The sequence below is a fragment of the Oncorhynchus clarkii genome, chromosome 3 (genome assembly GCF_045791955.1).
Source record: "Oncorhynchus clarkii lewisi isolate Uvic-CL-2024 chromosome 3, UVic_Ocla_1.0, whole genome shotgun sequence".
Lineage (NCBI taxonomy): Eukaryota > Metazoa > Chordata > Actinopteri > Salmoniformes > Salmonidae > Oncorhynchus > Oncorhynchus clarkii.
In genome coordinates this window covers 35,639,578-35,664,794 of record NC_092149.1, presented here as the reverse complement: position 1 = coordinate 35,664,794, position 25,217 = coordinate 35,639,578, and the positions used below count along the sequence as shown (strand labels likewise).

The window sequence follows — 25,217 nt, the reverse complement described above, 5'->3', positions numbered from 1 at the left end:
GAGAGAGAAATAGCCATAGAGGAGGAGAGAGAGAGAGAGAGAGAAATAGCCATAGAGGAGGAGCGAGAGAGAGAGAAATAGCCATAGAGGAGGAGCAAGAGAGAGCGAGAGAGAGAGAGAGAGAGAGAGAGAGAGAGAGAGAGAGAGAGAGATGGGGAGGGTAGAAAGCAAGAAGAAAGGAAGAAAGACGAACTAAAGTAAAACCATTTGAAAAACAGTTTTTTTCACTTGCAATATCGCACAACAACAAACACGCATACAAATGAATTTGCCTGATGATTCAGATACGGTATTAAGATCATCATTTAAGCAGGGGCCCTTTTGCAAACCTCTACGGTTGTCATCGGTCTTGTATTATTAGGGCAAACAGAAACTGAACTAACTAGGAACAATGCCTTGAAGACATGCTGAGGCCGGCCACTAAGTAGCACATCCAGACACATCATTATGAGCCATTTGATTGCCGTGCCCTCCAGTTGCGCAATTATCGGTCTAAAATTGGGGATATTTTTTACAATTAAACAGTGGGATGAAGACCATCTAACAATGCTAATGATGACTTATGACATGTGTGGGTATGAAAGGGCATTGTATTACGCCACGGTTAGGCATATGGGATGGGACGGGTCGGTGTTTATATACCCTCAGTGCCCTCTTAACCCAGGGTGCATCTGAAATGCTAACCTGTTCTCTATTTAGCGCACTACCTTAAACCAGAGCCTCGAGGCTCTGGTGAAAAGAAGTGCACCGCATCGGGAATAGGGCACCATTTTGGACGGACATTTAGCCAGCCCAGTCAGCGACAACTCTGTACTGGACCTTCAGTGGTGAAACAAGGCCCCAGAGGAAGCTAGCCATACGGTATGGTGCTGTTTCTGTAGTCTCTACCCTCACCACTAGCCATGCGACGTCGCAGCGCACATCTCAGAAGCACTGCCACTTCCCTGCGCCCTATCTCTGTGTCCATCTCACGAGGGAGACAATTGTCATTACCATTTCACTTAAAAAATTGCCCTAACCGTATTCTCCTGGTTTCCGTCATATTTTTTTAAAATCATAATTTCCCTCCGCCATCTCTGGCTGGCTCTAATTCCCTCCTCTCTTCCTCCCTCTCTCCCTCCTCCGTTTACAGAGGACCTCTCTTTTCATCCTTGAGAAGGGCTTTAATTCGAAGTGCGACGGCGTTGAATAAAGAAAGGGTGAAGAAAAAAGAGAGGCAGAGACGGCACCGAGAGGAGCGCCGCGGACGCCCGAGTGTCAATCAACTGCGGCTGTGAGGGGCCCGTGACTGGGGCTACGGAGGAGAAAGAGAGGAGAGAAGAGAGAGAGAGAGAGAGTCTGTGTTTGATCTGTGTCTTTCAAAGGGAAAACAGCAGGAAGGGCCTTCACAGACGATTTGCCTCTCCCTGCCAGCTCCAGCTCCATCCTGACAGAGAGCAATCACAAGCAGGTTAATTCAACATCTACCTTCTTCATCTTTTTTTCGCCCGCTCTCCTTTCTTTTGGTCTCGTTCTGTCGACTCGGATGAAACGTTGCTTCCCTTTTTCAGAGAGCCCCGCAAGAGCACTTTAAAACACAAACAGACCTTCTTTCAACCTTCTGTGGGTGTGAGGGTGAGGGGGGGGGGGAGTGGTAGTGTGGGGGTTAAGGGTGTCTAGGGGGGTGAGCCAGAGTGTAGGGGAATATGAAGCAGGTATTTTGCCAACCATAACTCTGTGGAAGGCAAAGAGAGGCCGGTGAACAGTCAGCAGATTCAGCACACAGGGACAAAACACAGACCCATCCTGTCTCCATAGAAACTAAAGAAATAAAGCCACAGTGTTTCCTTCTCCATGCTCTATGGCCATGTTCCTCACCCCAGTAATGGTATCCTCTCCTGGCCAACGTCTGTCCTGGTCTGTGTCCCGGGCACTGTTTTTGACCAGAGCCCTTATGGACCCTGGTCAAAAGGAGTGAAGGAAATAGGGAACAGGGCACCATTTGGAACGCAGTCTTGGACTGGAGCGGCTAGCTACCCACATGCTTTGCTATCCAGAGGGCACCAGGTCAGAGGGATAACAGGATAAAAGGTGTCCTTTCGGGTTCCAGAGAAGGACATTCAACTCTCTAGATTGGATTTGGGGCCTTCAAGGACACAGGAAGAACACTCAACACAAAAGATAGATCCAATAGAGGACAAACAGATTTGTTCTGGAGGAGGAGGAGGGGGGGTTAGAGGAGGAGGAGGAGGGTGGATGAGGTGGAGGGGGTAGAGGAGGAGGGGGTAGAGGAGGAGGAAGAGGGGGTAGAGAAGGAGGAGGAGGGTGGAGGAGGAGGGGGTAGAGGAGGAGGAGGAGGGTGGAGGGGGTAGAAGAGGAGGGGTAGAGGAGGAGGAGGGTGGAGGAGGAGGAGGGGGTAGAAGAGGAGGGGTAGAGGAGGGGGTAGAGAAGGAGGAGGAGGGGGTAGAGGAGGAGGAGGGTGGAGGGGGTAGAGGAGGAGGAGGAGGGTGGAGGAGGAGGGGGTGGAGGAGGAGGGGGTAGAGGAGGAGGAGGAGGAGGGTGGAGGAGGAGCAACAGGAGAGAGAGAGAGAGAGAAAGGTGTCAGGGGAGCTGTTACCCAGAGCAAAGAGTCAGAGTGAAGATCAGTGTTTGTTTGTTTGTTTGTATGTTCACTCGCAGGCCTGTGTGTAGATAGGGGTACTCCTGTGTAGATAGGGGTACTCCTACCTGTGTGTAGATAGGGGTACTTCTACCTGTGTGTAGATAGGGGTACTCCTGCCTGTGTGTAGATAGGGGTACTCCTGCCTGTGTGTAGATAGGGGTACTCCTACCTGTGTGTAGATAGGGGTACTCCTGCCTGTGTGTAGATAGGGGTACTCCTGCCTGTGTGTAGATAGGGGTACTCCTGCCTGTGTGTAGATAGGGGTACTCCTGCCTGTGTGTAGATAGGGGTATTCCTACCTGTGTGTAGATAGGGGTACTCCTGCCTGTGTGTAGATAGGGGTACTCCTGCCTGTGTGTAGATAGGGGTACTCCTGCCTGTGTGTAGATAGGGGTACTCCTGCCTGTGTGTAGATAGGGGTATTCCTACCTGTGTGTAGATAGGGGTACTCCTGCCTGTGTGTAGATAGGGGTACTCCTGCCTGTGTGTAGATAGGGGTACTCCTGCCTGTGTGTAGATAGGGGTACTCCTGCCTGTGTGTAGATAGGGGTACTCCTGCCTGTGTGTAGATATGGGTACTCCTGCCTGTGTGTAGATAGGGGTACTCCTACCTGTGTGTAGATAGGGGTACTCCTGCCTGTGTGTAGATAGGGGTACTCCTACCTCAAATCAAATCAAATTTTATTTGTCACATACACATGGTTAGCAGATGTTAATGCGAGTGTAGCGAAATGCTTGTGCAATGCAGTAATAACCAACAAGTAATCTAACTAACAATTCCAAAACTACTGTCTTATACACAGTGTAAGGGGATAAAGAATATGTACATAAGGATATATGAATGAGTGATGGTACAGAGCAGCATAGGCAGGATACAGTAGATGGTATCGAGTACAATATATACATGAGGTGAGTATGTAAACAAAGTGGCATAGTTAAAGTGGCTAGTGATACATGCATTACATAAGGATGCAGTCGATGATATAGAGTACAGTATATACGTATGCATATGAGATGAATAATGTAGGGTAAGTAACATTATACACGGTAGCATTGTTTAAAGTGCCTAGTGATATATTTACATCATTTCCCATCAATTCCCATTATTAAAGTGGCTGGAGTTGAGTCAGTGTCAGTGTCAGTGTGTTGACAGCAGCCACTCAATGTTAGTGGTGGCTGTTTAACAGTCTGATGGCCTTGAGATAGAAGCTGTTTTTCAGTCTCTCGGTCCCAGCTTTGATGCACCTGTACTGACCTCGCCTTCTGGATGATAGCGGGGTGAACAGGCTGTGGCTCGGGTGGTTGATGTCCTTGATGATCTTTATGGCCTTCCTGTAACATCGGGTGGTGTAGGTGTCCTGTAGGGCAGGTAGTTTGCCCCCGGTGATGCGTTGTGCAGACCTCACTACCCTCTGGAGAGCCTTACGGTTGTGGGCGGAGCAGTTGCCGTACCAGGCGGTGATACAGCCCGCCAGGATGCTCTCGATTGTGCATCTGTAGAAGTTTGTGAGTGCTTTTGGTGACAAACCAAATTTCTTCAGCCTCCTGAGGTTGAAGAGGCGCTGCTGCGCCTTCTTCACGATGCTGTCTGTGTGAGTGGACCAATTCAGTTTGTCTGTGATGTGTATGCCGAGGAACTTAAAACTTGCTACCCTCTCCACTACTGTTCCATCGATGTGGATAGGGGGGTGTTCCCTCTGCTGTTTCCTGAAGTCCACAATCATCTCCTTAGTTTTGTTGACGTTGAGTGTGAGGTTATTTTCCTGACACCACACTCCGAGGGCCCTCACCTCCTCCCTGTAGGCCGTCTCGTCGTTGTTGGTAATCAAGCCTACCACTGTTGTGTCGTCCGCAACTTGATGATTGAGTTGGAGGCGTGCGTGGCCACGCAGTCGTGGGTGAACAGGGAGTACAGGAGAGGGCTCAGAACGCACCCTTGTGGGGCCCCAGTGTTGAGGATCAGCGGGGTGGAGATGTTGTTGCCTACCCTCACCACCTGGGGGCGGCCCGTCAGGAAGTCCAGTACCCAGTTGCACAGGGCGGGGTCGAGACCCAGGGTCTCGAGCTTGATGACGAGCTTGGAGGGTACTATGGTGTTGAATGCCGAGCTGTAGTCGATGAACAGAATTCTCACATAGGTATTCCTCTTGTCCAGATGGGTTAGGGCAGTGTGCAGTGTGGTTGAGATTGCATCGTCTGTGGACCTATTTGGGCGGTAAGCAAATTGGAGTGGGTCTAGGGTGTCGGGTAGGGTGGAGGTGATATGGTCCTTGACTAGTCTCTCAAAGCACTTCATGATGACGGAAGTGAGTGCTACGGGGCGGTAGTCGTTTAGCTCACTTACCTTAGCTTTCTTGGGAACAGGAACAATGGTGGCCCTCTTGAAGCATGTGGGAACAGCAGACTGGTATAGGGATTGATTGAATATGTCCGTAAACACATCGGCCAGCTGGTCTGCGCATGCTCTGAGGCGCGGCTGGGGATGCCGTCTGGGCCTGCAGCCTTGCGAGGGTTAACACGTTTTAATGTCTTACTCACCTCGGCTGCAGTGAAGGAGAGTCCGCATGTTTTCGTTGCAGGCCGTGTCAGTGGCACTGTAATGTCCTCAAAGCGGGCAAAAAAGTTATTTAGTCTGCCTGGGAGCAGGACATCCTGGTCCGTGACTGGGCTGGATTTCTTATTGTAGTCCGTGATTGACTGTAGACCCTGCCACATGCCTCTTGTGTCTGAGCCGTTGAATTGAGATTCTACTTCTCTGTACTGACGCTTAGCTTGTTTGATAGCCTTGCGGAGGGAATAGCTGCACTGTTTGTATTCGGTCATGTTACCAGTCACCTTGCCCTGATTAAAAGCAGTCGTTCGCGCTTTCAGTTTCACGCGAATGCTGCCATCAATCCACGGTTTCTGGTTAGGGAATGTTTTAATCGTTGCTATGGGAACGACATCTTCAACGCACGTTCTAATGAACTCGCACACCGAATCAGCGTATTCGTCAATATTGTTATCTGACGCAATACGAAACATGTCTACCTGTGTGTAGATAGGGGTATTCCTACCTGTGTGTAGATAGGGGTACTCCTACCTGCATGCAGGTAGGCCAGGTCAGGGTTCTCGATGTCGGGGTGATGCTCCTTCAGATGGTTCCTGAAGTCCATGGGGCCGTTGGTGCCGTAGTCACACTTGGGGCAGTTGTACATCTTCACTCCCTCGTGCTTCCCCGTGTGCAGGATGTGCTTTCGGATGTTCTCCGCACAGTTGGATCTGTTGGGAGATGAACAGACAACGATTAAAAAGGAGGAACAGTTGATTCAATTAGAAGATAAAAAGATCAAACGAAGAGTAAAAAAAAAGACAGGAAGGAGAGAAGAAAATCCCCCAAACAATCGAGGATGCTCCCCTTGGAAGGCTTCCTGTACTGACGCTTTGGTTTTGTTCTATTGACACTAACAACATGAATCAAGTGGATTGAACGCAAACAATTTAGTGGTGGGGCTGAGGGAGCATGTTTAAGGAGTTTACATATTTGGAGAGACTCTTAAAGCCCCTGTGACAACGCAATACACACAATCCAAAAGGGGGGGGGGGGGGGGCAAAGTGGTAAACAATGATAAACAATTCTACAATTTGTGAGATACATTTACATGCTGTGGATGCACTGTTGTCGCTTTCACACAGCCCTTGGTACCTCTTGCATGTTGCAGACGTTTCACTCTAGGAGTATGAAACTCCTGCAACAGGGTGAAAGTTAAAAACAACATTTTTACACCGTATTTTGACGAAGTCTACCGTGTTTGTAATCTCGAAACCCTGACCCAAATCTGGTATCCACCGGCCAGCTACTGGACGTGATTCTGGGCGCTGAGTATTTTCAAAACGGAGCTCAAGTAAAAGTAACACACACACACATCGACATAACCCCAACCAACAGATACAACGGTTACCACATTATGTAAGCACGTGCAGTGCAGGAGACGCGACACTTTCATTCGCACGCACGCACGCCACACACACACACACACACACACACACACACACACACACACACACACACACACACGATGGATGAGGCACTCGTGCTTGGTCTCGGCTGACATTCCCGGACAGCATAATATGCAATCCCTTCTCCCTTATCACCTTGGCTGGGACAATAAAGGCTCACGGGTACCATAGCTCACGCCAGGCAAGGGTAGAATTTGCTTTCACTTTTTGCCGAGACACCTCCCTCCATCAAGGGTCTTAGCAGTCCTGCCCCCCCCCCCCCCCCCCCCCCCCGGCTCCATTTGCTTTACGGGACTTCATAATATAAAGATGTCCTCAGAACTATGCAGAGGACCCGCCCCTAAACACATCAAAACACCTGCTGGTGAGTGGTGAAAACGTCCCTCCATGAAGCCAGTTGCGTCGGGTAGGGTCAAATGTGAGGTGTTCTCCTTAAAGGTCCAGGAATGGGACAAGCTCTTTTTCACCGTGCCTTTCGCTGTAGACGTGTCTATCTGTACTCAGTGCAGTAACCGCTTCATTAAGACCCTGGGACAGTGGGTGAGGATTGCCCACAGGGATGTAACTACCCTTCACCTAATGCTAAAACCCATACAGGATAGGCCTCCTCCTTTTTACAGACCGAGACTCCACAACCGAATAACATCAACATCGCAAATGAAGTAAATAACATTTTCAGTAACTTGACAAATCATGGTGTATGGCCGGCCTACAGTGAGTAACGCACACAAACAGGAGCAATAAATACCACCCAGCAAGTAACTATCCGACATTTTCAATTCAGAATTTTCCTCGGCCACTTAAAAGTTATTTCAAAACTTCGCTTCAGATAGAGAAGTCCTCGGTCACCGTCGGGAAAATAATAGAAATAATTATAAATCGTAAAAAAAAAAAAACATAATATAATTTATATTCAAGACAAATTAACTGATTTCTTATTCCAGGCCAGTGGAATAAATGCATCCATTCAGAGTCAGATATGAAAAGGTTCTAAAGAACAGTGTGAGGGTGGGATACCGGGGGAGCGCTTCTATCTCTCAGATATGGTAATGGCGTAATTGTCATATTAAAACAACATCGTGTGCGTTTAGGAGTCAGCAGGTGTCAGGCTAAAAGAAAGGCCCACACAGTCCTCCGACGATGGCCAATATTAATTAGTCCAACGGCCGCCTTTCAACTCTCTCCACGTTCGTGAGCAGCGACATGGGAATCAACCCCGCTGCCGAGATATCGTCGTGATTCGCTCCGTCTTTTTATTCTTTTTCTAAAACATTTCCATATCTTCTTCGTCGACGACTGCATTGGTAATGAGGCTAGTAATTGAGGCTATTCGTTAGCGGTGGATTTAAAATGTGCGTCTTTGTGTTTCAAGAATGGCGGTAGGCATCTGCGACGGCAAAGAGACGGCCTAGACATCATTAACGCTCATCCACGCCTTGCTCTCCGCCTCTCCCAACACTTCACAGGGTCACCGGCCCCGCGACTCCCACCGCCAGCCGTGAGGCGGGCCTCGAAAGTTAGCGCTACCTCGAATTAGCTCAAAGTAGCTCTTTTCGCAGGCAGGCAGATCGAAAACATGCATACAGAGGATGCTGATATAAAGTATTAAAGGGAGGATATCAATTATGCCAGTCATGATGCCTTAGTAGCTATAATGAGTGTCTATTCATTGAGAACAATAGTCATAATGTGGTATGGCATGAGGTTTTGGCCTGCAAAATGAGGTATACTGTATATTGCCTTTGAGAATGTATATTTTTTTATTTTACCTTTATTTAACTAGGCAAGTCAGTTGAGAACAAATTCTTATTTTCAACAACGGCTTAATTAACTGCCTTGTTTTGGGGCAGAACAACAGATTTGTACCTTGTCGGCTCTGGGATTTGAACTTGCAACCTTTCGGTTACTAGTCCAACGCTCTAACCACTAGGCTACCCTGCCGCCCAGTTATCCCTCTGAAATATGATTGTTAATCATATCTGACAGTAATTACCTTCATCTTCCAACCATAATTGTTTGAACTTTCAATAATACAATACAAAATGTTATATTTCACATTCATTTGAGGACAAGGTAAAGAAGTTGCATTGAGGATTTCATAGATGTCAGCGACACATCTACTATTTTATACCAATATAAGATTACACAATATATACTGAACAAAAATATAAACACAACATGTCAAGTGTTGGTTTCATGAGCCGAAATCAAAGTTCCCTGAAATGATCCATACACACAAAAAGCGTATTTCTCTCAAATGTTGTGTACAAATTTCTTTACATCCCTGTTAGTGAGCATTTCTCCTTTGCCCTGACAGGTGTGGCATACCAAGAAGCTGATTTAACAGCATGATTATTACATAGGTGTACCTTGACAATAAAAGGCCACTGTGCAGTTCTCACACAACTGATATTTATGTCTGTAATAAATGTATTTTTTGGGAAAAACTCCTTCTAATTGGCTGGGCCTGGCTCCCCAGTCGGTGGGCCTACAAGGCCCACCCATCTCTGCGCCCCTGTCTAGTCATGTAAAATCCATACATTAGAGCCTAATTTATTTATTTCAAATGACAGATTTCCTTTTATGAACTGTCACTCAGTAGCATTTAAAAAAATGTTGCATGTTGCGTTTATATTTTTTTGTCCAGTATAGTAAATGTATTACGATATAATTATAAACATAATAAAATGACAAGTTGTAAGCGTTATAATGGTATATCAAATTCTATATATCATGAGATATCCTGTTCACGGTCAAATGTTGACAGTGTCTTGACTAGCACATCCTTATTTGTGTGAAGTCATTGAACAATTGAGACATTGAGCCATTGGAGGTTTACAAATGTATCCAGGGTGGAAGATTCGGAGCACAGAGTTAGGCCCCTCGTGACTACCTGGTGCCCGTGTTCAATTCCTCCGACACACACGAGGAGCCCAGCAGGGGTTGCGAGCTGCTACCCTCTCCAGCCCCTCCCTCTGCCCTCCGTACCCACGGGGGCCAAAACAAAAATGTTAATTGGTCTTCTAATTTGCTGTTTCATTTGCCACAATCTGTAACGATCATTTGGTATCAGCTAGAGGAGCAGTTGATCCAGTTCCCTCTGTCGCCTCCCCACAGTGCTTTTAAACGTCAACTACTACCCTTCCCTTGATAAACAGGATGTGAATTGAGTGCAAAATGCGTATAAATAAGTGAAATATGATATAACACCTCACCTGCTAAACCATTGCCTTCTTACAGAAGACAAGCTTCACCATGGTAGAGTAACTTGTAGCCAAAGTGTTTCTGAAATATGTTAAAGAACAAAGAATGGCAATTGGTATTGTGGTCCCGTTAATGTTTAAGGGTATTTCTCCCTCTGATGTTCCTAAAGACATTAACCTAGATTGGAACATCTCACATTTATTTTAGTATCTGAATAATACATTCCCAATCCCAACAGCCTCGCATATCCTTATAGAGCCAACCACAACAAACAGCCTGTCCATGTCATTTTAGTTCCTCTAAAACCGACGCCGGGAGCCTTCCTTTCACACTTCCACCACACCTGAGAGGGGGAGGAAGAGGACGAAGAGGAGGAAGAGAAAGCGAGATGGAGGAGTGCAACGTTGCCAAAAGTTTTCCCAATTTCACCGACAATTTCCTGTGTAATTACTGATGGTCTGTGATGGTGTTTTAATGACAGAGACCTGCCAGCGGCTGGTGGCTGTAGCCTGCTGATGATTGCAGAGTGATGAGATGATGAAGCCTGTGGGAGATCCGACCTGTGTGTGTGTGCGTGAGTGTGTGATTAAACCCACAGTCCTCCTGCCCATCAACCCCTGTCATCTGTCCCTCCATGCGCGGGCGAGCCCAATGAGCCGGTACCTGTAGTCGCACCAGGGGCATTGGTAGGGCTTCTCCCCTGTGTGCACGCGCTTGTGGCGGGTCAAGTGGGACTGGGTGGTGGAGGCGAAGCCGCACAGCTGACACTTGAAGGGCCGTTCTCCTGGGGGGACAGACAGAGAGACAGACAGGGACGATGAGGGAAGGGCGGACAGGAAAACGGACAGAGAGAAATGCAGAATCACTGTCCGTCTCAAGAGGAATCTCAGTCTAACACAGGCATTTACGTTTAACATATGAATCATTTAGCAGACGCTCTTGTCCAGAGCGACTTACATTAGTCCATGCATCTTAACATGGCTAGATGAGACATCAACATATCACAATCATAGCCCCTAAACAAAATCGTTATTAGCAAAGTCAGTGCTAGTGGGAAAGTAGTTGAAATCGTTCAAATACTTTTGAGCAGTCGCAATTTTGCGACTATTCCAATAATTCAGTTGTGCCAGGAAAGCTCAATCAAGGCCACCTAAAGCAGCGATTGTCAGCGGGTCACGGGTGTCTGAGCAACAAAAAAATATATATTCTGTATGGGGAAAAAAGTCCACTCTGAAGTTAAACGACTTAAGCCAGGTAGGAAGTGTGTAGAACTTATAATCAACCATTTTCTTTGTTGCTGTAGTTGAATCTCTGAAATGTTTTTCTTCAATCACAGTATTTTCAACATAGAGCCATTAGCAGCGTCATTTTTGGTTGATTTTGTGGTCTCAAACCAGTGAATTTATTAACATTCTTCATCAAGAATATGGGACAATTGTGGTGAAAGAACGGGGAATGTTGTTATATATTTGCTACATTTACTAACAACATAGCATAAAAAAAATTGTTTTACAGATATTGTATTTTGGCGATTCTTTTCCGCGATGCAAATAACTGAGACAACCTGGGTTCAATTTGGGTCCCGAGGCAAAACCAGTTGAGACCCAGTCATCTAAAGCATTTGAAAGGACTTCAACTCCTATTTGAACCCAGGCCTGATCTGAAAAAGAGACATTGACTGATGACACCTGTAGTCTGGACAGTGTGTCTGACAATAGATTGCCGAGATGTATTTATTGGAATTGAAACCTGACAACAGGGGACAAGAGAGGACAAAAAGTAAGAGTGTTGGGTAAATGCAAATGACTGTCAAAATGCGACAGCAAAAGAAATCAAAATTATGAATATCTAAATGAATATTTATAACGGGATGCTTGATCCTTGGGCGCCTGCCAGACGAACGATTAACAGGATTTGTTTCACTTTCCCAATTTCCAAAAAGCACTTGTTATTGACGGCATATCTGAAAAATGTAATTTTCCTAAGAAATAGAATGACATGGTGAAATGATAACCTAAATTAAAAAATCTCAGATTCAGTCATCCATACTGCTACACATGTCTATCACTGACAGCAACATGTCAGACTGTGTGTGTGTGTGTGTGTGTGTGTGTCTGTGTGTGTATGTCAGATGCTGGATGTGTGCAGCTCTAGCGTCGAGTGGCTCACCTGTGTGTTGCCGGCGATGCTTGGTGAGGGCGTGTCGCGTGCCACCCGCAAAACCACAGAGATCGCACAGGAAGGACTTTTCTCCTGTAGGGGGCGGGAATGAGTGGGGGGGGGGCGACATTACAGAGTCAACAGAGGAAGAAGGAGTAGGGACAACATCATCAACACAGAGCGAGAGAGTGTTCATTAACAGATGAAAGCGGAGGGAAAAGTCACAGATCACTAGTGCATATCCATCAAGGCTCTCACAGTTAACTAATTCCTCCTATCAAATGTATCCGTGTAAATATGTCAAATGGGACAGAAATTGCCAGTGTGGTTTATTGACTGTGATAAAATCTGAAAAGCACCGCTGAACATAATTACATACTTGTCAGAGCCATAAAAATTAGCTTTATTATCAATGGGATGGTTTTGTACAACTTCATTTCTGTCCGATGCCTTCCAGATGGGGCTGAGCTGATCACTCCAGCGGGTTTTTTACTAGGCAGTGTGCCTCTCCTCTCTCCCTGCATCTGGCTCTGTCATTAACAGCCTGATCTCTCTCTCTCTCTCTCTCTCTCTCTCTCTCTCTCTCTCTCAGCACAGACACGCTTCGACACAGACAACAAAACGTTTCACAACAGACAACAAAACGTTTCACAACAGACAACAAAACGTTTCGTCCAGTTCAGAATGTACATCCTCTGTTATTACTTCAAAATGTTTCCTCTCTACTGAACAGGACCCAGGTGATGGTCCATACCCAGTATAACAGATGTTTAAAACGGTGTTGGTTGTTTGGTCCTCATTTCAAAGAGGTCTTCTCACAAAACTGACTGTCCAGACCGAACCTAATATGTTACGGATATGGAAAGGGGAGACTTTCCTTTTCGAAGGTGTTGGTTGTTGAATTGCAATTAATTGCAAAGTCCCTCTTTGCATTGCAAATGAACTGAATCCCCCAAAAAACATTTCCACTGCATTTCAGCCCTGCCACAAAAGGACTAGCTGACATCATGTCAGTGATTCTCTCATTAACACAGGTGTGAGTGTTGACGAGGACAAGGCTGGAGATCACTCTGTCAGGCTGATTGAGTTCGAATAACAGACTGGAAGCTTCAAAAGGAGGGTGGTGCTTGGAATCATTATTCTTCCTCTGTCAATCATGGTCACCTGCAAGGAAACACGTGCCGTCATCATTGCTTTGCGCAAAAAGGGCTTCACAGGCAAGGATATTGCTGCCAGTACGATTGCACCTAAATCAACCATTTATCGGATCATCAAGAACTTCAAGGAGAGCGGATCAATTGTTGTGAAGAAGACTTCAGGGCGTCCAAGAAAGTACAGCAAATGCCAGGACCGTCTCCTAAAGTTGATTCAGCTGCGGGATCGGGGCACCACCAGTACAGAGCTGGCTCAGGAATGGCAGCAGGCAGGTGTGTGTGCATCTGCACGCCTGGTGGCCTGGTGTCAAGAAGGGCAGCAAAGAAGCCACTCTCCAGGAAAAACCTCATATTCTGCAAAAGATACAGGGATTGGACTGCTGAGGACTGGGGTAAAGTCATTTTCTCTGATGAATCCCCTTTCCGATTGTTTGGGGCATCCGGAAAAAAGCTTGTCCGGAGAAGACAAGGTGAGCACTACCATCAGTCCTGTGTCATGCCAACAATAAAGCAACCTGAGATCATTCATGTGTGGGGTTGCTTCTCAGCCTAGGGAGTGGTCTCACTCACAATTTAGCCAAAGAACACTGCCATGAATAAAGAATGGTACCAACACATCCTCCGAGAGCAACTTCTCCCAACCATCCAGGAACAGTTTGGTGACAAATAATGCCTTTTCCAGCATGATGGAGCACCTCGCCATAAGGCAAAAGTGATAACTAAGTGGCTCGGGGAACAAAACATCAATATTTTGGGTCCATAGCCAGGAAACTCCCCAGACCCTAATCCCATTGAGAACTTGTGGTCAATCCTCAAGAGGCGGGTGGACAAACAAAAAAAAACACAAATTCTGACAAACTCCAAGCATTGATTATGCAAGAATGGGCTGCCATCAGTCAGGATGTGGCCCAGAAGTTAATTGACAGCATGCCAGGGCGGATTGCAGAGGTCTTGAAAAAGAAGGGTCAATACTGCAAATATGTACTCTGCATCAACTTCATGTAATTGCCAATAAAAGCCTTTGACACTTATGAAATGCTTGTAATTATATTTCAGTATTCCATAGTAACATCTGACAAAAATATCTAAAGACACTGAAGCTGCAAACTTTGTGAAAATTAATATTTGTGTCATTCTCAAAACTTCTGCCACGACTGTACTAATGAATGTGTTATTCAATGTGTTTCTACGGGCTTTCGTAGTAAATGCCAAATTCAATGTTTTAGCAAATAATTTTTGTACATATTTATATATATATTTTTTTAGACCTACAGGGATCCTAAATGTAACATTTTATGACCATCTTAAAACAATTCCTTATGTTAGGCGACAGGTAGCCTAGCGGTTAGAGCGTTGGGCCCAGTAACCAAAAGTTTGCTGGTTCAAATACCCAAGCCGTCAAACTAAAAAAATCTGTCGGTGTGTCCTTGAGCAAGGCACTTAACCCTAATTTGCTCCAGGGGCACCATACTACTATGTGATATAACATCTTATTTTTTAGCTTAGACCTACAGGTGTTAATACAGCGATATATATATAACAGAGGCTTAGTATGGTGCTGTGTCTCAGTGCCAGCCTGTTGTTGCCCATTGTTAATTACGCCAGCTCCACTCAGCAGGGAAGAACTCTGATTAGTGTGCAGAGCTCTGGCCTGTCTGCCTGCAGGACAGAAGGCACATGCTGTAGCTACCCACACAGAAAAAATACTACAGTTTACTATAGAATACTACAGTACTTACTATAGAGTTCGGTAGTAAACTATATACTGTAGAATACTATACTACACACTGTAGTAGCCCTCGATCATGTGTAGTACTTACTATATAATGTTGCGGTATACTGCAGAATACTATAGTAAATTCTGCAGTATTATCCGCAACAACAACACAAAACACTGTAGTATATATACTACAGTAATGTCCGCAAAATATAAATTTCTCATGTGGGTACAGTAGCACACACACAGGCACGCACACATGCAGACAGACACACACACGGACACTTGCAGCACGTGCACGCTAGCGCGAAGCCATGCACACGCAAGCACACACACACACACACACACACACACACACACACACACACACACACACACACACACACACTATCACTGTCACTTAACTGCTAGTCTCAATCCCAAAGTTTGAACTTCCACTGTGCATTGATAATGCATTGAGGTGGCAACTTCATGCAGAGGGAAAGTAGTGTTTTTCACTTCGGATAACAGCTTTTATTGAATCCACAGAGAGAGAGGAGCCTCGTATTACCCGTATTACACCCATTTAAACCCACTCGACTGTGAGGAGTGTTCTAACGCAGTGCCACTTAAGATGAGAAAACCACCAGTCTTAAATAGGTACTTTTCCCCTTAGCTATAGAGGATTCCTATTTGTTCATTCTGGAATGATTGAAATCTTTGGGCTTTTAAATTGCCCTTCTTCCTCACTTTCTCCTTGTCGGCATTGAAACCTTCAGGGCAACATTAGGGGAATGTTAGGGGGAACGTTTGCAGTCTGTTAGGGGAGCGTTAGGTCTGCCTCCTCCACAGTTCCGATCAGAGAAATAGCCCCCTCTTTCCCTTCTCCCCATCACCCCCCGATTCCACGCGTCGCCCTTCCATCACTCATTATGCCCCCATGCTACAAGAACCCACCACGACAAAATCCATAGCCATCGATTCCCGCGCCCAGTCGCCACAATTATTATTTTAGTGAAAACGCTGGCGATAAATTATGTGTGCTTTTCATCTGCCGTTCGATGGTGGTGAGCACTCTGAGGACCGAGGGGAGGATGGCGTGGGTGGGGGACCGGGCAGTGACGGGGCCCTGTCAACACCAGGGGATCCAGCGGGCTAAAGACACTGAGCACAGGGCCCGTACACATACACACACACACACAAACAAAACTCGCTCACGGAGACACACAGATCAGACAAACACACAGTCGTAAAAATGCAACCCAGATTACACCCAGTCACTCACAGACACACACACACACACACACACACAGTGGCCAGTTAAATCTCTCACATAACTTTGCGCCATTTTCAACAGGTCTATTAATACTATTCTTACTCGTCTGGCACTTCCTCTACCCCTAACAAAATAAATCCACTTATTGCTAAGACCTGCTAAAAAAGTACTTTGAAGTCAAAATATACCACCTCTATTTGCACCTGCGCGAGTGTGTGTGTGTGTGTGTTTTGAATCACATACACTGCTACGGTTTATTATCTATCCTGTTGCCTAGCCACGTTATTCCTAGTTACATGTACTGTACATATTACCTCGGACCCCTGCACATCGACCCGATACTGATGCCCCGTGTATACAGCCAAGTTATCCTTACTCATGGTGGATTTATTATGACTTTTATTATGACATGTTATTACTTATTTCTCTATTTTCTTTGTTGGCAAATGCCCGTAAGTAAGCATTTATTTTTAGCCTACACCTGTTGTTTACGAAGTGTTTGACAAATCACATTTGATTTGATTTGATATGTGTGTCTGGGTGCTGTGTTTTAAATAACCCTGGAGGAGTCTGCATGCAGCTATAATTGCCTCCCTCATTAGTTATGTTTTAGCAGGGTTGCGGTTGGGAGGGCAATTAATTTTACCGCTTAATTTTTGACACAGAATCCGCCCGCTGTATTGATGTGCTCGCCATTTTTTGGGCCTCATTTCTCAGGGAAATTAATTGACAAAAGTGCAAAGATTTATCAGCATATCGCCAGATTAAGCGACAAACTGAGGCAATGAGGAAATCAATTGTGGCCCTGTCGCAGCAAACGGCACTGCCGGGTCCCTCTGCGGAAGAGCTGGGGAAAAGGCTGGGGTGGGTTGGGACATGTCTGATTTATTTATTTATTTGAGACGCTCATTCATCAGCCGTTACAAATTACCCTGGCGGCTGACGCTACCTCCCCTCCTCCTAAACCCTTCCTCCTCCTCTTCCTCCTCAGCTCAGACATTGGGGGGTGTGAGGAGAGTGATTAACATAGAAAACACACAAATCAGCCCCAGAACAATGAATCCAGTTGGGGACATGATTGCAGGCCCAGGAGTGGGAGGTGTTCACACACAGAGGAAAAGCAGGAAGTCCCTCAAGACGGCTGCTCACGTCACAGTCCCAGTCAGAGAAATGGTGGCAGCACACGTGTGTTTTATAGAGACTCATTGTCTCTCGTCACAACGGAAAATATTCAAATGCAAACAGGACTGAGAACATACACTGTTTAAAAGACAGAATTCCATTTCATGATTAGTGCTGTCGCATATCTCAAACACTGTTCGGCACAACATAAAAGTGCAGCTACCAACTATTCACACACCTTGAAATTGTTGCGCTACATTATCTTGTTGCGCGACATTATCTTGGGCATCGATGCTGACACACACTCAAACGCAGGCACGCGCTACTTTCCTGAACACCCCCCACCAGTGGTCCGATCTGTCCTCATCCCGCCTGCTACACACACAACCCACCCCAGACAAGTAACAGAGATCTCCAGCTATATGTCACCGAGAATGATTGGCTCAACTTTTAGTTTCCTACATATTTTATTAGTATTGCAGCTGACCCTTGTGAAGGAGCCCATTTACAACGCTCAAACAGATCACACACGCCGATCATATTTTAGTGTACGTCAACCCGCCAGTGTGCTGGAATGGGATTGCAATGATACGCCAATGTCTGCCTCTGTCACCCCCCCTGTCCCCCATCCCCGTCTGCCCATTAATAGAAGTGTTGCATCATGGAGCTGTAAATTTAGTTAGCTTTCTGGGTGTCACTAATCAGGGCCTCAGTCGTCCCTCTCTCTCTCTCTCTCTCTCCCTACCCCTCTCCCTCCCTCTCTCTCCCTCTCTCTTTCTCCCTACCCCTCTCTCTCTCTCTCTCTCTCTACCCCTCTCTCTCTCTCTCTCCCTACCCCCCTCTCTTTCTCCCTATCCCCCTCTCTCTCTCTCCCCACCCCTCTCCTTCCCTCTCTCCCTACCCCTCTCTCTCTCTCTCTCCCTACCCCTCTCCCTCACTCTCTCTTTCTACCTCTCTCTCTCTCTCCCTCTCTCTCCCTACCGCTCTCTCTCTCCCTACCACTCTCTCTCTCTCCCTACCGCTCTCGCTCTCTCCCTACCCCTCTCGCTCTCTCCCTACCCCTCTCTCTCTCCCTACCCCTCTCTCTCTCTCCCTACCCCTCTCTCTCTCTCCCTACCCCTCTCTCTCTCTCTCCCTACCGCTCTCTCTCTCTCCCTACCGCTCTCGCTCTCTCCCTACCGCTCTCGCTCTCTCCCTACCCCTCTCTCTCTCTCCCTACCCCTCTCTCTCTCTCTCCCTACCACTCTCTCTCTCTCTCCCTACCACTCTCTCTCTCTCCCTACCGCTCTCGCTCTCTCCCTACCCCTCTCTCTCTCTCCCTACCCCTCTCTCTCTCTCTCCCTACCACTCTCTCTCTCTCTCCCTACCACTCTCTCTCTCTCCCTACTACTCTCTCTCTCTCCCTACCACTCTCTCTCTCTCCCTACCGCTCTCGCTCTCTCCCTACCTCTCTCTCTCTCTCCCTACCACTCTCTCTCTCTCTCCCTACCACTCTCTCTCTCGCCCTACCGCTCTCGCTCTACCTCTCTCTCTCTCTCCCTACCACTCTCTCTCTCGCCCTACCGCTCTCGCTCTCTCCCTACCCCTCTCTCTCTCTCCCTACCCCTCTCTCTCTCTCTCCCTACCACTCTCTCTCTCCCTACCGCTCTCGCTCTCTCCCTACCCCTCTCGCTCTCTCCCTACCCCTCTCTCTCTCTCCCTACCTCTCTCTCTCTCTCTCCCTACCCCTCTCTCTCTCTCTCCCTACCACTCTCTCTTTCTCTCCCTACCACTCTCTCTCTCCCAACCACTCTCTCTCTCTCCCTACCGCTCTCGCTCTCTCCCTACCCCCCTCTATCTCTCCCTACCCCCCTCTCTCTCCCTACCACTCTCTTTCTCTCCCTACCACTCTCTCTCTCTCCCTACCACTCTCTCTCTCCCTACCGCTCTCGCTCTCTCCCTACCTCTCTCTCCCTACACTCTCTCTCTCTCCCTACCGCTCTCGCTCTCTCCCTACCGCTCTCTCTCTCTCCCTACCCCTCTCTCTCTCCCTACCCCTCTCTCTCTCTCTCCCTACCCCTCTCTCGCTCTCTCCCTAGCCCTCCCTGTTGCAGCAAGTGACACCTAGGCGCTTGGAGCAGAGTGACGGTCGGGCCCCGGCTGACGGAGAGTGACGGTTCTCGGGGAAACAAATGAAAATAAAAAAGGTCTAATTATGTCGGTGGCGCCTTGCCACTGCGAGAGGCCCGTGTGACGGATGGACCGTTCTCCTGCTGGCGCTCACTCAGCCTGTCATACCGAGACCAGCCCCCCGTGCCTGCCGTCCTGCCTTCTGCTCGCTTTAGTCATTGACTTTAAAAGGGAGTCAAGGAGTAGGTTGACTGACGGACTGACACCTAAAGCAAACAGTCTGGCCACACCAAACAGGCACTCATTTCTGACTGATTCTTACTCTCAGTATATATGTAGTGTAGGTAGGCATCCTGAAGGTGTGTCTCACCTGTGTGAACATGTAGTCATTCACTGCATGTATTGGTATTGGTGTGTGTGTACAGTACAGTACAGTAGACAATGTGTGTGTGTGGGGGTGTTGCATCTCACCTGTGTGTGTCCTGTAGTGGTCTTTCATGGCAGACAGGGTGAGGAAGGCGTAGTGGCAGGATGGCCAGGCACACTTATGGGGCTTGTCCCCCGTATGCAGCTTCATGTGGTTGTTCAGAGCCCACTTCTCACTGAACGACCGGTCGCAAAGATCACACTCAAACTTCCTACGAGGGAGGGAGGGAGGGAGGGAGGGAGGGAGGGAGGGAGGGAGGGAGGGCGGGAGGGAGGGAGGGAGGGCGGGAGGGAGGGAGGGAGGGAGGGAGGGAGGGAGGGAGGGAGGGAGGGAGGGAGGGAGGGAGGGAGGGAGGGAGGGAGGGAGGGAGGGAGGGAGGGAGGGAGGGAGGGAGGGAAAAAAAGAAGAGAGAGTTATTTAGTCCCAAAGCTGAGGTAAAAGGTAGAAACCCAAGACTGTAAAGTAGGGAAGGGAGGAAGTAGAAGCACACACACACACAGAGATTGCTGGGGCTCCTGGCGTGTCATGTCTGTATAAGCAGGCATTGATTTTTCTGTCCAGGCCTGCCACCTCCACCATTTATTCTCTACTTTGCACCAGGGCCCAGAGGACTGGAGAAATTCTGTTACAGTCCACACACACACACACACACACACACACACACACACACACACACACACACACACACACACACACACACACACACACACACACACACAGACACACACACACACACACACACACACACACACACACACACACACACACACACACACAACGGGCCAGTGGGGAGAGTAGAGTTGCCCTGTACAGGGGTCTCCCACCACTTAGCCATGGCCAACAGGAATACTGTAGGCTAAATGAAAAGCTAGATCAGACTTGACCTCCTACCTGGCTATATGCCTCAAACTCCTCTTCTCCGTTATTCCTCATCTTTCTTCCATGCTCATCTCTTAAAACCCAGTTTCCCTTTCTCACAAGCAATCTCTCCCTTGTATCTCTCGTTCCCTCTGTTCCTCCGCCCGACGTGCCAGTCTTTGTGCGATGACATGAAGCACAGTTGATGGGAAAGAGCTCTTCTCCACAGAGGCCAACGGTGCATTACATAGGCCTATATACTTCCAGGTCAGAGTTGGGTGCTCAGTCCCAGATTCATAGTTGTCTAATTAAGCTACAAGCCACACACATTAGTTAAAACAATAGAATACCACCCGGTCAAATTCATCTTTAGGCCACCACTAGAATTTTGCCTAGCTGGAGAATGAAAAATGTGTGTGCCATAAACTAGTGAAGTCAGATTTTCGGGAGCATTTGTCTTGTGCCGAGACTGGTGAGAGCGTGTTATTTTAGCGAGGAGGGCGTCTTTTAAGGTCCGATTGTGTTGTTTAATGCCTCTGGTATCTGTTTCATAGCACGCCATGTTGACACTCACCTGAACAAATAATTACTTCTAGCAGCGTGGAGCATGTGTCACAAATCAATAATTCAAACTCATACGTTTTCCTTGTGGAGAGAGAGAGGGGGGGGGGGGTAGAAAGGGGGAGAAGGAATGGGGAGAATGGGGAGTGTGAGAGAGAGAGAGTCAGGAGTGAGAGGGAGAGAGAGAGAGAAGAGAGACAGAGAGGTGGAGACAGAAAGAGAGTGGGGAGTAAGAGAGAGAGGAGAGAGAGACAGGGAGGTGGAGACAGAAAGAGAGTGGGGAGTAAGAGAGAGAGGAGAGAGAGACAGGGAGGTGGAGACAGAAAGAGAGTGGGAGGTAAGAGAGAGAGGAGAGAGAGACAGGGAGGTGGAGACAGAAAGAGAGTGGGGAGTAAGAGAGAGAGGAGAGAGACAGGGAGGTGGAGACAGAAAGAGAGTGGGGAGTTAGAGAGAGAGGAGAGAGAGACAGGGAGGTGGAGACAGAAAGAGAGTGGGGAGTAAGAGAGAGAGGAGAGAGAGACAGGGACGTGGAGACAGAAAGAGAGTGGGGAGTAAGAGAGAGAGAAGAGAGAGACAGGGACACACACGTACTTCACTGATACACTACCGTTTGCGCTGCTCTGTAAAGGGAGTAGTACACAGTATTGTACGAGATCTTCAGTTTCTTGTCAATTTCTCGCATGGAATAGCCTTCATTTCTCAGTACAATAATAGACTGACGAGTTTTAGAAGAAAGTCTTTGTTTCTGGCCATTTTGAGCCTGTAATCGAACACACAAATGCTGATGCTCCAGATACTCAACTAAAGAAGGACAGTTTTATTGCTTCTTTAATCAGAACAACAGCTGTGCTAAGATAATTGCAAAAGGGTTTTCTAATGATCAATTAGCCATTAAAATGATAAACTTGGATTAGCTAACACAACGTGCCATTGGAACACAGGAGTGATGGTTGTTGATAATGGTCCTCTGTACGCCTATGTAGATATTCCATAAAAATCTGCCATTTCCAGCTACAATAGTCATTTACAACATTAACAATGTCTACACTGTAGTTTTGATCAATTTGCTGTTATCTTAAATGGACGAAAACATTAGCTTTTCTCACAAAAATGGACATTTCTAAGTGACCCCAAACGTTTGAATGTCAGTTTATATCATTCTACATTCAAAGGAGGACAAATCTATCATCTCGCTCACAGATACGCTTGTCGCGTCCCACTATCATCCCAGTCTTAGGAGACGGCAGCTTCAACATCCATTACCACGACCGAACTCAAACACACATTCTAAAAAAAAGTGTCTATATCACCTTGGCCTAATCTCGCAGGCATATTCAAAATCTTCCCAGTCATTCGCTCCATGCCGTGACTTGCCAAAGATCGTATCCTGGCAATAGATATATGTCTATTTCTCCTTCCCTCTCTCTTTCTCTCTCTCTCTAGTATTTCTGCAAGAGCCAGTCCCCCGCCGTGGGAGAGGTAAATCAGATGAATGAAGAAATGCTGTCTTTTAGTGTGAACATTATACACAACACTCCTGTTTTATGAGCTAAACGGGGCCATTGTTTATCGTGGGGCGCCATTTCAACGCTAGGCCTTAACGTGGGCCTCTTTTTCTGCCTGCCTCTTTCTCTCTGTGTGTGTGTGTGTGTGTGCGTGAGTGTTGAGGAGGCATGGTGCCTGCAGTAGACTGATCAGTGGGGGTTTGGTATGGATGAGAGGGGGTATTGCGTCTGTTTTCACCAGATCAGATGGAGCTCTTTGATCTTGTCATCCACGTGTCACATCACGTCACGATCCACAGTCTAGCCCCTATACATATGCATGGAGCCTACCACCTCTAAACAGTCAGGAGCAAGGCAAAGCAGGCCAGAGACAGAGGGAGGGAGAGAGACAGAGAGAGGGAGAGAGAGAGAGGGAGAGAGGGGAAAACAGGATGAGAGAGAGAGAGAGATGAAAAGGAAAAGAGGATGAGAGAGAGAGAGAAAGAGAGAGATGAAAAAGAAAAGAGGATGAGAGAGAGAGAGAGATGAAAAAGAAAAGAGGATGAGAGAGAGAGAGAGAGAGAGAGAGAGAGAGATGAAAAAGAAAAGAGGATGAGAGAGAGAGAGAGAGAGAGATGAAAAAGAAAAGAGGATGAGAGAGAGAGAGATGAAAAAGAAAAGAGGATGAGAGAGAGAGAGAGAGAGAGAGAGAGAGAGAGAGAGAGAGAGAGAGAGAGAGAGATGAAAAAGAAAAGAGGATGAGAGAGAGAGAGATGAAAAAGAAAAGAGGATGAGAGAGAGAGAGATGAAAAAGAAAAGAGGATGAGAGAGAGAGAGAGAGAGAGATGAAAAAGAAAAGAGGATGAGAGAGAGAGAGATGAAAAAGAAAAGAGGATGAGAGAGAGAGAGAGAGAGAGATGAAAAAGAAAAGAGGATGAGAGAGAGAGAGAGAGAGAGAGAGAGAGATGAAAAAGAAAAGAGGATGAGAGAGAGAGAGATGAAAAAGAAAAGAGGATGAGAGAGAGAGAGAGATGAAAAAGAAAAGAGGATGAGAGAGAGAGAGAGAGAGAGAGAGAGAGAGAGAGAGAGAGAGATGAAAAAGAAAAGAGGATGAGAGAGAGAGAGAGAGAGAGAGAGAGAGATGAAAAAGAAAAGAGGATGAGAGAGAGAGAGAGAGAGAGAGAGAGATGAAAAAGAAAAGAGGATGAGAGAGAGAGAGAGAGAGAGATGAAAAAGAAAAGAGGATGAGAGAGAGAGAGAGAGAGAGATGAAAAAGAAAAGAGGATGAGAGAGAGAGAGAGAGAGATGAAAAAGAAAAGAGGATGAGAGAGAGAGAGAGAGAGAGAGAGAGAGAGAGAGATGAAAAAGAAAAGAGGATGAGAGAGAGAGAGATGAAAAAGAAAAGAGGATGAGAGAGGGGTAAGAAACAGGAGGCCTTTCTATTATTTGTTAGATATAATTAGAGTTGTATTTATTTTTGTTGTGGTTGCTGCTCATCAGGTTTCCACTTGTATGAAATTAACAGGCACACCTTAGATCTCAATTACACATGATGACAAGGAGCGCAATTGTGTTGGTACACACACACACACACACACACGCACACGCACACGCACACGCACACAGTATTGTACAACTAGTCCCATTCAAAATACTATTTTCTCTAACCCCTAACCTTAACCCTATTTCATTTTATTTGATTTATTTAACCTTTATTTAACTAGGCAAGTCAGTTAAGAACAAATTATTTTTAACAATGACGGCCTACTCCGGCCAAACCCGGACGATGCTGGGCCAATTGTGCGCCGCCCTATGGGACTCCCAATCACGGCGAGATGTGATACAGCCTGGATTCGAACCAGGTACTATAGTGACGCCTCTTGCACTGAGATGTAGTGCCTTAGGAGGAGCCGAAACCCTAAAACTTAGGAGGAGCCGAAACCCTAAAACTAACCTTAGCTCCTAACCCTATATTCTAACCTTGTGTCACGAATATTACCGAAGGTGGCTCCCCTTCTTGTTCGGGTGCCGGGTGTCGTCGCCATTCTACTAGCTGCCACCGATCTTTTGTTCCATGTTCGTTTGGTTTTGTCTAATTGTTTTCACCTGTTCATTGTTTGGTTGTTAGGGTGGTGTTATTTAAGTTTGTTTAGCCCGCTTCTGTTAGTGCGGGCTTGTTCTTCTGTATTTGTGAGAGGTGTTAGTGTTTTGTTGGGTTTTCTTGCTGTCCAGGTATTTTTACCTAAGGGTACTTATTGTAGTAATAGTTACGCCTGTGTTGGGTATAACTATTTAGTTCTTTTTGATTTTGGACATTAAAGCGTGTTTTTTTCCCGCATCCTTTGCTCTCTGCGCCTGACTCCACACCTATTCACTCATTGAGCGTTACACCTTAACACTCATTCTAACCATAACCCTAAAACTAACCCTAGCTCCTAACCCTAAAACTAACCCTAGCTCCTAACCCTATATTCTAACCTTAACACTCATTCTAACCATAACCCTAAAACTAACCCTAGCTCCTAA

At 46.8% G+C, this 25,217-nt stretch overlaps 1 protein-coding gene across 1 annotated transcript in view; it reads right to left on the bottom strand.

The window, feature by feature from the left end:
- The window catches only part of LOC139394446 (zinc finger protein 407-like), a 191,980-nt gene that overhangs the window by 50,649 nt on the left and 116,114 nt on the right, over nt 1-25,217 (bottom strand). Inside the window, exons 5-8 of the mRNA XM_071142517.1 lie at nt 19,833-19,999; nt 12,014-12,097; nt 10,508-10,628; nt 5,724-5,902 (exon numbers count right to left, since the gene is read on the bottom strand). Of these exons, the coding sequence (XP_070998618.1) occupies nt 5,724-5,902; nt 10,508-10,628; nt 12,014-12,097; nt 19,833-19,999 (551 nt within the window). The remainder of the gene's footprint in view (nt 1-5,723; nt 5,903-10,507; nt 10,629-12,013; nt 12,098-19,832; nt 20,000-25,217) is intronic.